At 37.7% G+C, this 15,945-nt stretch overlaps 1 protein-coding gene across 1 annotated transcript in view; it reads left to right on the top strand.

The window, feature by feature from the left end:
- LOC107671656 (desmoglein-2-like) overlaps positions 1 to 6,878 on the top strand; it is a 10,517-nt gene extending 3,639 nt beyond the window's left edge. The window contains exons 6-8 of the mRNA XM_016464563.1: positions 1,501 to 1,628; positions 3,184 to 3,483; positions 4,937 to 6,878. Of these exons, the coding sequence (XP_016320049.1) occupies positions 1,501 to 1,628; positions 3,184 to 3,483; positions 4,937 to 5,803 (1,295 nt within the window). The 3' untranslated portion in view covers positions 5,804 to 6,878. The remainder of the gene's footprint in view (positions 1 to 1,500; positions 1,629 to 3,183; positions 3,484 to 4,936) is intronic.
- Positions 6,879 to 15,945: the final 9,067 nt, after the last annotated feature.

Below are 15,945 nucleotides of genomic sequence, written 5' to 3'. Positions count from 1 at the left end.
AGCAGGGCTTGATTGTTTTTAATATAAAAATTATATTTATAGCAAATGTAAAAGCCCTTTCACACCAAAAAGTGTAATGAATAAACCTCAGGCTGAAGCAAAAGTAAAATCACGTCTGTACAGTAGAACGCAGGAGAAGAAACACTCTTCAGCAATAAAAAAACAAAGCACAATTGTTAGTTTCTCTAAAGTCATTTTTGCTTATTAATATGGTTGAACTGGATCATCAAAGGTCAGCAGCAAAGATATTGGTTAATAAAATGGGATTAGATACATTTGTGTTATTTAACATATTTGATTATTGCAGGTTTGCGTCATATTCTGAGTTTGCATTTCACTGTTTTAATTCATTCTGATGAATACTAAATCAGTTTTTTGTGAGTGGGATGAATTAATGCACATTCACATTTAGTCTAGGACTACAGTAACATCATGTTCACACAGCGCACACAACGCCTCTGTACTCCCGATTTCTCCCAATATGAGGACAGGAGAGCTGTCAGTCAATACATGGGAAAAATGTATGTGCAAAGTAACTGGCATTACTTTTTTGAAAAAATAACTCCGATATTTTCTTGTAAATTAAAAAAGTAATGCGTTACTTTACTAGTTACTTGAAAAAAGTAATCTGATTACGTAACTCGCGTTACTTGTACCCCAACACTGGGGGCGTGTCAGAATGAGCCGTTTTAGGTAGGCGTGGCTGACTCTGAGCTTTTATAAAGAATATCTCTTTGGATTTGAGACTTTAGTCTTTGCAACTTTACAGATCTTCTTTATGCACCAAGAGCTTGTAGCACTCCAAAGAGAAAGGACAAATTGAAATCGCATCATATGACCCCTTTAATATATTTTAATATAGTTGAAAAAATATAAATATATTTTTTAAAAGCATTTAAAATGTATTTTTCCCTCCATTTGTTTTCAAGCCATTAAAAAACACTCACATTTCACATTTAAAGAAAAACTGTTTGTTGTCTATAACACGTGTGAACATAACACAATTCACACAACAAAAAAGTAATTAATCATTATAAAATCTAGTTTTGATCTCTAGTTGGCTATTCCGTCCACATTTGCATTTAGACTAAAAGTAGGCTACTGTAAGATTGCAAATGTATTTTCTTACCCCTGAGATACATTTGAAAAAGGTTGAAACTAAATATATTCTCAATTTCAAAAATATATGTCATTTACCTTCATTGTTTACAACATCATTTGACCACATAAATCAAATGTTTGCTGTAGTCTTAGACACTATGCTATCTGAAACTATTTGCTTTGAGTATAAGCTCAAAATACTGATTACATCTGGTCCTCCATGTAGAGACCCTGGATTTTGAAATCAAAGTATACACTATTGCATTTTTTTTTTTTTTGTTAGCTGTTGACTGCTATTGTTGCATGGCTCCATATGACAGAATTGTGTGCGGTTGTGGAAGATGTTAATAGATGCCGTGCTGAATGAACACTGGTGACTGATGTTGACTGTGTTTGTAGTGGTGCCGCTTCTGCTGCTCTTCTGTCTTTGTGGCGGCGCAGGAGCTGTCGGAGATTTCATGACCATGCCGTTTGAAGCTAAAGAGCATCTTATTGCATATAATACTGAAGGACAGGGGGAGGACAAGGTATGTGACACTACAGCAGACTGTTAAACATGCCAAACTAGTTGTGGCACAATGGAGAAAAGCGATACAAATGATATCTTTCATGTTAGTCCGCTTGTGAGTTTTTGTCACAAGCAGCCATGATGGTGCCAAATGACAACCAACACTACATTTTGTGAGTTTCTTGTTTTCTACAATATGTCTGTGGCATCAGTACCGCTACTCGTGTATATTAATCATCGAACATGAAAAGAGAGATTTTGGGGGTTCAGAATAAGATGTCGCATTTTATGAAGGCCGTTGTTTCTTTCTTCTTTCAGGATTACAGTAGGGAGAATAGAAAAAGGACTATAACTATAAAAGGTTTTGTACTCTTGGACTGGACAGGGAAGAATAAAAATGTAATTTTCCTCTGAATACTTCAGTGTCTCCAAATCAAATAGTAATCCATTTATGCAAGATTTTTGGGGGTAAAGATAATAGCCCATAAAGACTAATTAGCCTGTATCTTGTCAACACAATATCAAAACGACACAAACATTTCCAGTGTTATTGGTAAACTGTTTGTTTACATTTTTAGACAGAATCAGCAGCATTTGCCTTTTCAGTTTTGACAAATTCTGAACTTGGACCCTGATAACTGCTGTGTATGTGTGCTGCTGCTGTGTATTTATTATAGTCATTTATTATTTATTATATTATGTTTACATTTCTTGTGTTAGATGAGTGAAGAGTGCAGCAGAAAACTGTGCTGTCAGGCACACAAACTGCTACACCTTTTATTACACACGTGCATGTTATGGGCTATTTATTTATTTATGGGGCAAAGATGAAAAGGGGTTTTCAAGCATCAATGCCACTTTATTTATTTTTTTTCTATGCCAATCTTTGCCACTGTCCTTCAAACCACTAGGTTTTACCCATTTGTCAGCAAGAAGTTTTTGATCAATTAAAATACAATAAAATTTAGTATGATCACTATATGTATTTCAATAAGTACAGGTCAGAATAAGTATCTTTCATTTTTACAAAAATATGTCTGTTATGCTGAATGACATTTAAGCCATATTTTGACATTTTATTTTTACAAAAGTTTTTGAAACATTAAAATAGACACTTTACTTGCATTTAATATGCTTTCTGTGTATTTGTCAATTTAATTCAATGCGGACACCAAAATGGGACATCTCATCTTTGACACTTATGCATTTTTTTTAACGAAATAGCACAAAATGATGCAAATGATCTTTATTTAGAATGTATTTAAAATGTAACAATTAAAACAAAATAATTCTATGGCTATGTTTCAGCTGCAAGCTGTTGAGGTTCATCTCGAGGATAATTAACCAAATGTCTAAAAGACTTTTTAAACAAAACAGTTTCTTTTGTTGATTAAAAAAAAAAAGGTGATAAAAATGTCAATCACGTATGTCATTTGAATCCACATAGGCCAAACTATCACTCTAATGTATTATGTTGTGCTTGCTTAACAAGTTATAGTAATTTGCTAAAATTATCTACTTGCCAAAGATTACACACATTTGGCATAAACCCCAAGCTGTACTCTGTCTCACAGGGAATGGCTCTCTTACGGATGTCAAAGCAGCTGGATGACAGCAAGTACAGTCATGTGGACGCTGAAGGAGGGGCTCGGATGTGGGGTGAAGTAAAAGATGGTGGATTTAGAGCAGAAGGCTCACACTGGACCTCTTTCTACCAATATGACCAGCATGAAAGTGCACATCATCACCACAGGAATCAGACTGCTGGACGGTACAAGTCTGGACAAAGAAAAGATGAACACAGCAGATTTGAAGACTACACTTTTGACGGGCTTGCGCTGTCTGATGCTTTCTTAGGCAACTACTATTCTCAAGTAAGTATCAGTTTTATACAGCTTAAGTCTTCCTAACTCAAAATAATAATTAATCAATTAAAAAAAAAAATGAATCGACTGAGCATTAATATTATTATTTCAAAATGCATATGGAAGACTCCAGATGCCAAGTGCACATAGCGTTCTTCTGCATAGCATGCGATAAAAGATTGACCGCAGCACCAGAGCAGAAAGCTTTAACCCTCATAACATATTTGGGTGCATTTTGAGACATGTCAATGAAAAAGAGATGTAAAAATGTCCATAAAATGGCTAGTTTTTAGTAATGGAATTAAACTTTCATCAGTTAATTTTTCAGATTTTTTAAAATTATTTTTTAAGAGATTATATCCATTAAAAAATGTTATGTTTTGTATCCGGGTCATTTTTGGCCAGGGTATGTATGGAGTACCATTAGGTGTCAAAATTATAAGTTAAAATTATCTTTGAAGTTACATTAGTGTCAAATCTCACACACTTCTGCAACTAAATTTTGTTGATAAACATGAAAATGTACGCCTATTGACAAACCACTACAGCATGGAAACTTTTCAGAGTAATATTTATCTTTTTTTAATGCTGTTTTGTCAGAAATAAATATGTAGGTTTCATGAATTTGGATGGTTTTTGAGCAATAATGAGTTATAAATTCAATTTCCAATGGGGTTAATTATGGTAATTTTCACATTATAAGTTCTTGTAAATTTCAGTGATATATTTCCAATCAATATTGAACATATATATATATATATATATATATATATATAATAACATGGTAATAACATTTTCATATTCACTCATTAATGAAAAGTTGCTGATCAGATTCAATATGGTTTCAGTTGAAAAATATTAAGTTATGAACAGTTTAAGCAATTTATAACGATTCTTCAGTTCTAAACGGACCTGTAATGTGAAAATAGCATACAGATTTTTAATGCATTGTGAGGATTAAAGACCAGCTTGAGTTTAAACTTGACCTTTGAAGTGGAAGCAGTCAGTCAAGTTTATGTTATTTAGTAAACTGATTTCCACTTTAATAAAAATATATGTATATATAACAAACACGATTAATGTAACTATTTTAAAGAAAAAAAGGATGTTTTGTTATAGCTTTTGAAGCAAGGGAGCCGCCATCCAGCAATACCACAGCATGTGATGTCACGGGGTTTTTAAACTTCAAGAAACATTAAACACAACTAGAACATTCTTTAATATAGTATGTTCGGTCACAGTGTTGGGGGTAATGCATTACAAGTAATCTAAGTAACGTAATTAGTTACTTTTTTATGGAGTAACGCAACATTGTAATGCATTACTTTTAAAAGTAACTTTCCCCAACACTGTTCGGTCAGAACTATGCATTTTATAAATGTGTTTTCGGGTCATTGGTGTATATGAATGGGTCAAGGGTTTATAAATCAATAAAGGCAACATTATTTCTGTGTTACTACAGAAAGCAAGTCATGTGGCCAAGAAGCAAGATAAGGGAGACAATCTGAAGGTCTACGACTACGAGGGTGAGGAATCATACAAGGGCTCATTTGAGGACATCTGCGGTCTCCTACACAAAGACGACGACTTTTCTTTTCTTGATGACCTTGACTTGAAGTTCAAGACCCTGGCTGAGATCTGCAGTGGTTCTACAATTAAGGCTGAAATCAGCACAAGCGTCCCTGTGACCTCTAAACCGGTCCTGACCGCCACACATGAAGATGTCAACGTACAAGGGACAATTAGTCATTCACAGTCTCAAGAGAAAGCAAAGTCATCCGCCATCATTCACACCGTAGGAGTGCAGCAGACCAGCAGCATGTCTTCAACAGGAGCCTATGTCCAAGAGAAGGTGGTGGTTCCTAACCAAACCCTGTTAGTCCAGCAACCCGCGATGTACTACGCCCACACCACCCCCATTTATGTGGTGGATGCCCAGCCTACTCTGTTGGTGACGCCTGGCCCAGTCCTAGGCCTTCAGGAGAACCTGAAGGGCTCTGGTGCTTCCCAACGTGGAACTGCCAAACGTGAAACGCAGCACTACCAGAGTATAGTTATGGTTGAGAAGCAGCCCACAGAAGGGTTTAAGCAAACTCAAGGCAGTGTCTCTGTAGCGGCCCAGATTTTAAACGCTGAAATAATGCAGTCTCAAGGGGTTAAACAGGCTCTCCATCCATCAGTCCAGATTGTAAACACTGAAATAATGCAGTCTACGGAGTCTCATGAGGTTAGACAGGCGATCCATCCAGCCAGAAGGATGATGGCAGGAGCGGCCAGAGAGACGGAAGTTTGTGCTTCGTTGGATATGAGGGTTCCTCAGAGTCTGTAAGCACTTGGGATGCACCGATACTACATTTCTCAGTTGATACCGATAACCGATTATTCAGAATGACATCAGCTTCCGATACCAATACTTTGGTTTCTTAAAGGTCCACTGACGTGCTTTGAAACGTGCAGCATTATTCTTTGTGTTGACGTAATTTCAACTGAAACAGGAAGACATGGTGGGGGGATCACATGACGCTTTCATGGGCCCAGATGCACATTAGTTAAGCTCCGCGTATTTAGCCCTTCTTTTATTGCTGTTTGACTCTTTTACCTACAATTGGGGTAGTTTTTTTCGTTTGCCATTGGTTTGTAAATGTCACACAGTCGGAAACTCGCTTATCTTTCACCATCATCCTCTCCAATAAAGAAGAAAACTAAATCAGCAGCCGCGGCAGGCCGAGCGGACATGGAGGATAACATGGCGATCACTATAAAGCGTTTTGAGGACATTTTGAAAACTGAACCAGCAGCAATGCGCACCGAATTTGCCTCTCACATGACCACAATCCAGAATATGTGCTCTAAAGTTGACTTCTTAACCGGGGAACAGAGAGAGCAGAAAAGAGTGGTCAGCGAACACACTAGGCATTTGAATGCCCTCGAGCAACAAGTGATTGATCTACAAGACCGCAGCTGACGCAGTAATCTCCGGCTGCTAGGGTTACCTGAAGGGGCCGAGAAAGATGATCCAGTTGGCTTTCTGAAACGGTCTCTTCCGACCTGGATTCCATCACTAGCGGACAAAGATATCGAGATCGAACGTGCGCATCGAGTTTACGCCAGAGCTTCAACTGATCAATCCAAACCGTGAGTGTTTCTTTTCAAACTGTTACGCTACAACGACAGGAATCTGATTCTAAACAAAGCAAGACGCCACGGTCCTGTAAAAACAAATGACGGTGCAATGCTGAGCTTCTTCCCCGACTTCTCTCCCGAGACGGCAAAGAAGCGGAGCTCCTTCACTATAATACGTAAGGAATTGAAAGAGGCAGGTCTGCAGACCTTTCTTCAGTATCCAGCTACGCTGAAGATCGTCATGAAACACGGCGAGACTAAACTACTGTACTCTCCGGAGGAAGCGCGTCAATTCCTAAGCTCGATTCCCAGTCCTCATTCTTCAAGGATGGATGTGGCAGAAGGGTTTGTCAATACTGAGTGACTCGACTCCAGATTTAATAATCTAGAACTACATGTGATGGTCGTCTACTGGCAGTTTTTTATTTTCATGTAGGCTAAGCTAGGAGACATGCATCATCCTCTCCAATAAAGAAGAAAACTAAATCAGCAGCCGCGGCAGGCCGAGCGGACATGGAGGATAACATGGCGATCACTATAAAGCATTTTGAGGACATTTTGAAAACTGAACTAGCAGCAATGTGCACCGATTTCGCCTCTCACATGACCACAATCCAGAATATGTGCTCTAAAGTTGACTTCTTAACCGGGGAACAGAGAGAGCAGAAAAGAGTGGTCAGCGAACACACTAGGCATTTGAATGCCCTCGAGCAACAAGTGATTGATCTACAAGACCGCAGCTGACGCAGTAATCTCCGGCTGCTAGGGTTACCTGAAGGGGCCGAGAAAGATGATCCAGTTGGCTTTCTGAAACGGTCTCTTCCGACCTGGATTCCATCACTAGCGGACAAAGATATCGAGATCGAACGTGCGCATCGAGTTTACGCCAGAGCTTCAACTGATCAATCCAAACCGTGAGTGTTTCTTTTCAAACTGTTACGCTACAACGACAGGAATCTGATTCTAAACGAAGCAAGACGCCACGGTCCTGTAAAAACAAATGATGGTGCAATGCTGAGCTTCTTCCCCGACTTCTCTCCCGCGACGGCAAAGAAGCGGAGCTCCTTCACTATAACACGTAAGGAATTGAAAGAGGCAGGTGTGCAGACCTTTCTTCAGTATCCAGCTACGCTGAAGATCGTCATGAAACACGGCGAGACTAAACTACTGTACTCTCCGGAGGAAGCGAGTCAATTCCTAAGCTCGATTCCCAGTCCTCATTCTTCAAGGATGGATGTGGCAGAAGGGTTTGTCAATACTGAGTGACTCGACTCCTGATTTAATAATCTAGAACTACATGTGATGGTCGTCTACTGGCAGTTTTTTATTTTCATGTAGGCTAAGCTAGGAGACATGGTCACTAATTTACAGTTTTCTATGTACATGATGTAATTATTTATGTTTGCTTCCTCTTTATAGAGAGCATAATTTTTGTTTTCTTTTTCCCCACTTCATTACTCATGTGAATTTAAAGTTATTCTGTTCTCTTATAATAGGGCTAATGGCGGTGTACTAATGTTGTACAGGCTGTCATGTTACTGTCACTGACAAAGACAGGGGAGTGTCGCAGCCTGGGGTTAGTTCTTACCCCAGTCTGTAATAGTTCCTTGGGGTGGGCTTCCTTTATGTTACAGGGTTTTTCGGTGGGGGAGGGATGGGTTGAAGGCAGACTTAATATAATTTACTTGCAGTGGTATTACTTTGTCTCATTTGTACATTTCATTTACTTGTTTGATACTTATGACTGAATTGAATATACTAAGTTGTAATGTAAATGGTTTAAATGGCCCATAAGCGTACATGTTTTTTTTAATTATTGCGACGAAGAAAGGTTAACATTGCTTTAATCCAGGAATCTCATTTGCGGAAGGTTGATGTTCAGAGATGCAATAATAAATATTACGAGGTGGTCTCTTACGCCGCGACTGATAATAAAACTAAAGGTGTATTAATAATTGTTAGAAGAAATCTAAATATCTCCATATTAGACAGAAATAGTGATAATGCTGGCAGAATAGCTTGTATAAAAATTGTGGTTAAGAATAGGAAGATAGCCTTATTAGACAGAAATAGTGATAATGCTGGCAGAATAACTTGTATAAAAATTGTGGTTGAGAATAATAAGATAGCCTTTCTCTCAGTTTACGCACCATGTAGTCCAGATCCAACTTTTTTCTCTGAATTATCTACCTATCTTACTGATCTAACGGTCTTTGAGGTAGTAATGGGAGCAGATATGAACGCTGTAATGTCCCATGACCTTGATAGGTCTGGTGACAATTTTTCTTATTCCCAGAATTCTCAGTTTCTACTGAGCAACTCAAACAGTCTCTTTTTCATTAGTAGATGCATGGCGGTTATTTAACCCTTCCCAAAAATCATATACATTTTTCTCAGCTAGACACAAATCATATTCACGGATTGACTACATTTTTGCTTCCTCTTCCTTGACCTCAATGATACTTGAAGTTGACATTTCTCCCCATCTCTTTCAGACCATAGTAGCAATTTTTTTAGGCTTTCAATTACCCAGCGACCTACGCGAGCCCCCAGATGGCGTTTTAATACTAATTGATTGAAAGATGAGTGTTTTTGTGATCAATTCAGAACTGAATTATGTGAATTTATTGACATCAATAAAGGCTCGGTAGATTACCCACGCATACTGTTGGAGGCGACAAAGGGCTTTATAAGGAATTTTTCGATTTCATATGCTTCTTTTCGCCAGAAAATTCACCGTAAGAAAATCTCTGACCTGGAATCGCTTCGATGACTAGAACAGGCAAACCAACACTCTTTTTCTAATAGTACGACTGTTAAAATTGAAACTGTTAGGAAAGAACTTAATTTATTATATAGATACAGAGCCGAATTTCTTATTCAAAGATCCAGACAAAACTATTATTTTCAAGGTAGCAGACCTAGCCATTTATTGGCTTTAAGACTACGTAATAGCGAAAAATTTGCTAATATTACAGCAGTCAAATCTCAAAACGGTGATGTTCTGACTGACCAGAAGAGTATAAACAACTCTTTTCGTTCCTTCTACTGTGAACTATACAGCTCCAACTCTAAATGCGAACCCTCAGGGTTGTCCTCTTTCACCTTTACTATTTGCTTTATCTTTAGAACCTCTTGCTCAAGCTGTACGTCAGTCAGAACTTATACTTCCTATATTGATTAGGAACACCTCACACCTCATATCTTTATTTGCAGATGACATCTTGCTTTTTTTAGACAATCCAGTTCAATCAGTCCCCCATGTTTTAAATGTAGTCAATCACTTCAGTAACCTATCTGGGTATAAAATTAATTGGACAAAGTCATATCTGCTCCCTCTCAATTTTTGTGTTGGGTCTGTGACGTTTTATGGTTTTATTCCGGTGGTGCATTCCTTCAAATACTTAGGTGTAGATGTTTATTCGTCCCTGCAGGATATTGTTTCAAAAAATTTAAATAACAACTTGGCCAGAGTGACCTCAGATCTCGCAAATTGGACATATCTTCTTTTCATGCAAGAATATCTGTTGTTAAAATGAACATCCTTCCCCGTGTTAATTTCTATTCCTTTATGATTCCTTTACCCCCACCTGCTGGCTAATTTCTCATTATATTTGGAATGGTAAACGTCCCCGAATTAGGTTATCTACTTTACAGTGCAGCAGAACAGATGGGGGCTGGTCCTTTCCCAATTTTAAGTTATATGCTGACTCCTTTACTCTTCGTGCACTGTCAACCTGGTTTTAACCAAATGTGTCAACCTCATGGTGGGCTATTGAATAATCTCTTGTTTCTCCTCACAATATAAAGCATTTGGTTTTTGCTGGTGTCTCACTTAGACAATGTAAACTTCGTTTTGGCCCTATCATAACACATTTTATTTCTGCTTGGAGAACGGTGACCAGAAAGATAGTGCCAAATTTGATGTGGCATCGTCATTCACCTCTGTTTCACAATAATAATTTTTTATCAGGAAAGAACCCTTTTCACTATCCACAATGGGCTAATGTAAGGTAGATTCCTTTGGTGACATATACGATGACAAAGGCCTGAGATCATTTCAAGATCATTCAAGACCATCATTTCACTTTTTAATTTACCAGGATCTTCCTTCTTCATGTATCTTCGCATTAGGTCAGCGCTTCGCGCATATGGAGTTCCCTGGGATGCACAATTGCCTGTACATCCCTTGCGAAAAGTAATTCTTCCCACTGATAATTCTGTTGTTTCTGCTTCAGTTATTTACTCTTTTCTCCTAAAAAATTCATACAAACCACTATCCATAGCAACTATCTGGTCTAAGGATATCAGTGGTGACATACAAACTTTATTTTCTGACCAAATCTGGGAGACAATTACATCATCCTCAAAAAATGCAAACCATCAGATAATTTATTTACTTTTTTTTTAGACTCAACCAGTTCTCCAAATACTTTTCAATTATACACTTGAAAAGCAGTGGTGACATACAAACTTTATTTTCTGACCAAATCTGGGAGACAATTACATCATCCTCAAAAAACCCAAACCATCAGATGATCCATTGGAAACTATTGCATAGACTCTATCTGACCCCTTTAAAACGCTTCTATATGCATCTGTCACCTTCCCCAAATTGTAATGTATGTCCGCAGAGGGCACTGGGTACATATTTACATTTTTTTTGGGAATGCTCTGCACTTTTTAGTTTCTGGTCTCAGCTTGCTCATGACATATCATTCCTGGCATATTATTACATTTCTCAATCTGTCTGAAAATGCATACCAGATAACAAAGACTAGTTAATTGTTCGGAAATATACACAGTGCTTATAAAAATTGAATTGAAAGAGGACAGATTTTTTTTAGCATGATTCCTTGCATGTCATGTAAATATACACTGAATGTGCACCCACAATAGCCTTTGAAAAAGCCTTTCTTCAGGGGCCTTGAACTGCAAACTTACCAACACTTAAAGAACAATTGTGCCTGATCTTTTAAACAACCAAGCCATGAGCTTTTTAAACTCCATAATTTTGCAAAGATCACAATCATTATAAATTTATTTACTTTTTTTTTAGACTCAACCAGTTCTCCAAATACTTTTCAATTATACACTTGAAAAGCAGTGGTGACATACAAACTTTATTTTCTGACCAAATCTGGGAGACAATTACATCATCCTCAAAAAACCCAAACCATCAGAAGATCCATTGGAAACTATTGCATAGACTCTATCTGTCCCCTTTAAAACGCTTCTATATGCATCTGTCACCTTCCCCAAATTGTAATTTATGTCCGCAGAGGGCACTGGGTACATATTTACATTTTTTTTGGGAATGCTCTGCACTTTTTCGTTTCTGGTCTCAGCTTGCTCATGACATATCATTCCTGTTAGATAAGGATATGGTGTTGACTCCAGAACTGTTCTTCTTAAATAACTACTATTTACTTTTAGCTGCTCTCACTGCGGCAAAGAAAATGTTAGTCAGTCGCTGGATTCCTCCACATACGATGAGCAGGCGTGTATGGGGCTTGTCTTTGCTAGACATTATGTCCTTGGAACTATCAACAGCTCACATTCATGGTGCAGACTAAAACTTTGAAGACCTGGAGTGCTACTTTTGATATCGTTAAATCCGGCTCAAAAACACACACATTCACACGCTAAAAACACACACACTCACACCACATGCTCAAAAACACACTCACTCACACGCTAAAAACACACACACACTCACTCACACGCTAAAAAAAACACACACACACACACACACACACTCACACACGCTAAAAACACACAAACTCACACGCTAAAAACACACTCACTCACAAGCTAAAAACCCACACTCACTCACGCTAAAATCACACACACACTCTAAAAACAGTCACTCATACGCTAAAAACACACACTCACACGCTAAAAACACACACACACACACGCTAAAAACACCCACACTCACTCACACGCTAAAAACACACACTCACACGCTAAAAACACACTCACCCACACGATATAAACACACACTCACTCACACTCTAAAAACACACACACACACGCTATAAACACACACACACACACACTCACACGCTAAAAACACACACACTCACACGCTATAAACACACACACACTCACAACACATGCTCAAAAACACACTCACTCGGGGCTTATCTTTGCTGGACATTATTTCCTTGGAACTATCAACAGCTCGCATTCATGGATCAAAGACTAAAACTTTGAAGACCTGGAGTGCTACTTTTGATATCGTTAAATCCTTTGTTTCTTCTTTTTGATGTACAATTTATTTTGTATTTATGTATACTTTCTGTTTATCTTATGATTAGGTATTTTACTTTTCTCCACTGCAATGTCTTATAATTCCTCAGCACAGTATAAGTCTACCTGGTGGGTGGGGGTTGGGGTTGGGGTGGTCATTACAATCTAATATGTTGTATCTTCTCTATATTGTACTGACTACTCAATAAAAATAATTGTTCACAAAAAAAGGAAGACATGGTGGGACATATTGAGCAGCTCCGCCCCCTTTTTTAAATAGCCAATAGCATTCTGTTTATATCACTGTCTGAATCCTTCCCTATATAGTGCACTATGTGCCATTCACCATACACTAACTCTGTGAACAATAGACCGATTTCAGTCACAGTTTCAGTGTCTATTTATAGTGTAGGGGGCGGGGCGCTTCAGATTCTACAGAGCATTTGATTGGACAGAAAACGTGAGAATCTGAAGTGCAGGGTGACGTCATCAAAATCGTTGATTCATATTGGCGGAAGTGAGAGAGTGGAAGTTTTGAATGCTTATATCATCTAAATGCAAATGTTTTCATTGTTTTGGAGCACACTAGCTTATAGATAAACTTAAGGCTAACATTCAGAAAAGCTAAAGAAAAAAAAATGTGATTTCATGGGGACTTTTGAACTAACGAATCGTGGACACTGGATAGCTTTCCTGAGGTAAATGTAAGGTTAAGTGACATTGTTCACAAGCTGTTTTATTTGACGTCTTTCTTTCAGTTGAAATGCTGATTGAGTGATTACATGAGACGTGATACATTTCAGTAAGCCTCCTGATGTTCATTCATGTTTATTTTGTGCTGTAACTTGTATTAAAGTGGAAGAGACTCGCGCTCCGGATGGGAGACGCTACAAATAATGTTGAAAAACCGTGGAGCTGGCCACCTTGGCTTGAACTACGGGTGATTCATAGGGTCAAATAGAACTAGTGTTATTTTTTAATAAGATTGTGTTAATGCATTATTATCAACAGCCTTATAGTCTACCTTAGAGGTGTTTACAGTCTGACATGTTTGGACCTGATTATGGCTGATTTAAACGATCGGATTGTCGACAGTGCAGACGATTTATTGGCCGACACATCGGTGCATCCCTAGTTAGCAGTCTTATAAAGTCATAATCTAAGATTGATAGTTTCATCCTATATCTGATATATAGCCTATATATTTTGAGCCTGCAGCAAACCTTCTGAGCCACCACACACTCCTCTTGTGTGAGCACTCGATCCATAACCATAAATAAACGCTCCTTATTAGCAGTAAATCAAAAATATATAAAATACCAAAAATATACAGAATATAAATTGTACTTTTCTCTTCTGTTTTGCATTTGCATTGCTTCTTTAGCTGTGTGCTTCTCTGGTTTACACATTTGGCATTGCGTCACTGCATAACTTTTTAAATATTTTTCATGAAGTTTGAAGTTGCTTGTGTTTTTGCTCATTTTCAAGTTACTTTGGATAAAAGCATATGTTGTATGAATAAATGTAAAACATAAAGACACGAATGATCATCATTCAATGTACGCCTGCACAAATAGCATCAGAATGTTTGTGAAGATTTTGATCTAATTGTTTTTTAACATTTATTTGTTTAAACGCATCTACCAATGGAATGCATGAATGGGAATCAAACTCATTTGTCCAGAATGAGAATAAACAGAAAAATGAGTAGCCAAAATATTTAACTGTATGTAAATTAACTTTAGTTAAATATAAACTACCCCCTAACAACTAAACTTTCAGTTTATTGTATTGTATCACTGAAGTATAATGGTTAAATTATACTGTCAGATCAAAACAACAGTATGTGTAAGTTTCACTAAAGTGGTCGTGCCTTTGGTTTGGAGGGAATCAAACTACAAATGTCTGGTCTCTGCACATTAACCTGCCAGTAAGTATTTTAACATTGAAAAATTACCCACATCGCCTCCAGAATTATTATTAAAAGTCACCATATATAAAAATATAAGATTATCAGAGACAAAGGCCACTTACACACTGCAAGTGACAACCGTATTTAAATATGAAGTGAATCTAAATGATCATCTCGTGTGTGTATGTAACTGAACTCACTCGAAACTGCCTTTGGTTTGGAGGGAATCAAACTACAAATGTCTGGTCTCTGCACATTAACCTGCCAGTAAGTATTTTAACATTGAAAAATTACCCACATCGCCTCCAGAATTATTATTAAAAGTCACCGTATATAAAAATATAAGATTATCAGAGACAAAGGCCACGTATACACTGCAAGTGACAACCGTATCTCGTGTGTGTATGTAACTGAACTCACTCGAAACGGCGATGATTGGTGCCGTAACCATTGCAAAGTTCCGGCGTATCTTCTAGGTACTGCTATTTTTTATGATTTTAACTAAAGAGCCATTGTGTTCCGTTTATGTTCGGAAAGTTGATTTGCAGAGCGTGCTATTGCAGGGTTGCCACGTCCACTTATTTTAAGCGCTTATTAAGCATCATTGCACAGAGGGCTTGGCTAAAGCATCCAGTTTATGAAGTGAATAAAGTAGGCAGGTGCAGGTCGCTATAGTACGTTTATTTCAAAGAAGTTTATTATGAGTTTGTTTTGATTTGCTGATTTAGCTGCAGTGTGTTTGGTCATATGGGTCATATTTACCTGAACACTATTATTATCACGTCAAACACTGCAAATATTATACCATCTAGTGGTAAAATTGTGCAAGTACATTTTTGCTTTTTTTTTTTTTTTTTTTTTTTTTAACTGTGCAAGCTGGAGCGTCTGGAGTGAAACTGTGAAGACGTGAAAAGGCCTGGACTTGCTATTACAATTTCCAACACATGTAAATGTACTTTTCTCTACAATCAACAGATGCTATAAATATCATGCACTTTTTCTGCTATTACGGTGGCTATAGAAAAGAATCATGCCCTTTAAAATAATCACATTTTGTTGCTTTTCAGCGTGAAATGAAGATAGACAGTTTTTGTTTTAAGTGAAAGATATAACACCAACATATCACACACACACACACACACACACACACACACATACACACACACACACACACACACACA

The sequence above is a fragment of the Sinocyclocheilus anshuiensis genome, unplaced genomic scaffold (genome assembly GCF_001515605.1).
Source record: "Sinocyclocheilus anshuiensis isolate Anshui unplaced genomic scaffold, SAMN03320099.WGS_v1.1 scaffold524, whole genome shotgun sequence".
Taxonomy (NCBI): Eukaryota; Metazoa; Chordata; class Actinopteri; order Cypriniformes; family Cyprinidae; genus Sinocyclocheilus; species Sinocyclocheilus anshuiensis.
The sequence above is the reverse complement of the archived record's forward strand: the minus strand, read 5'-3'. Positions and strand labels throughout refer to the sequence as shown.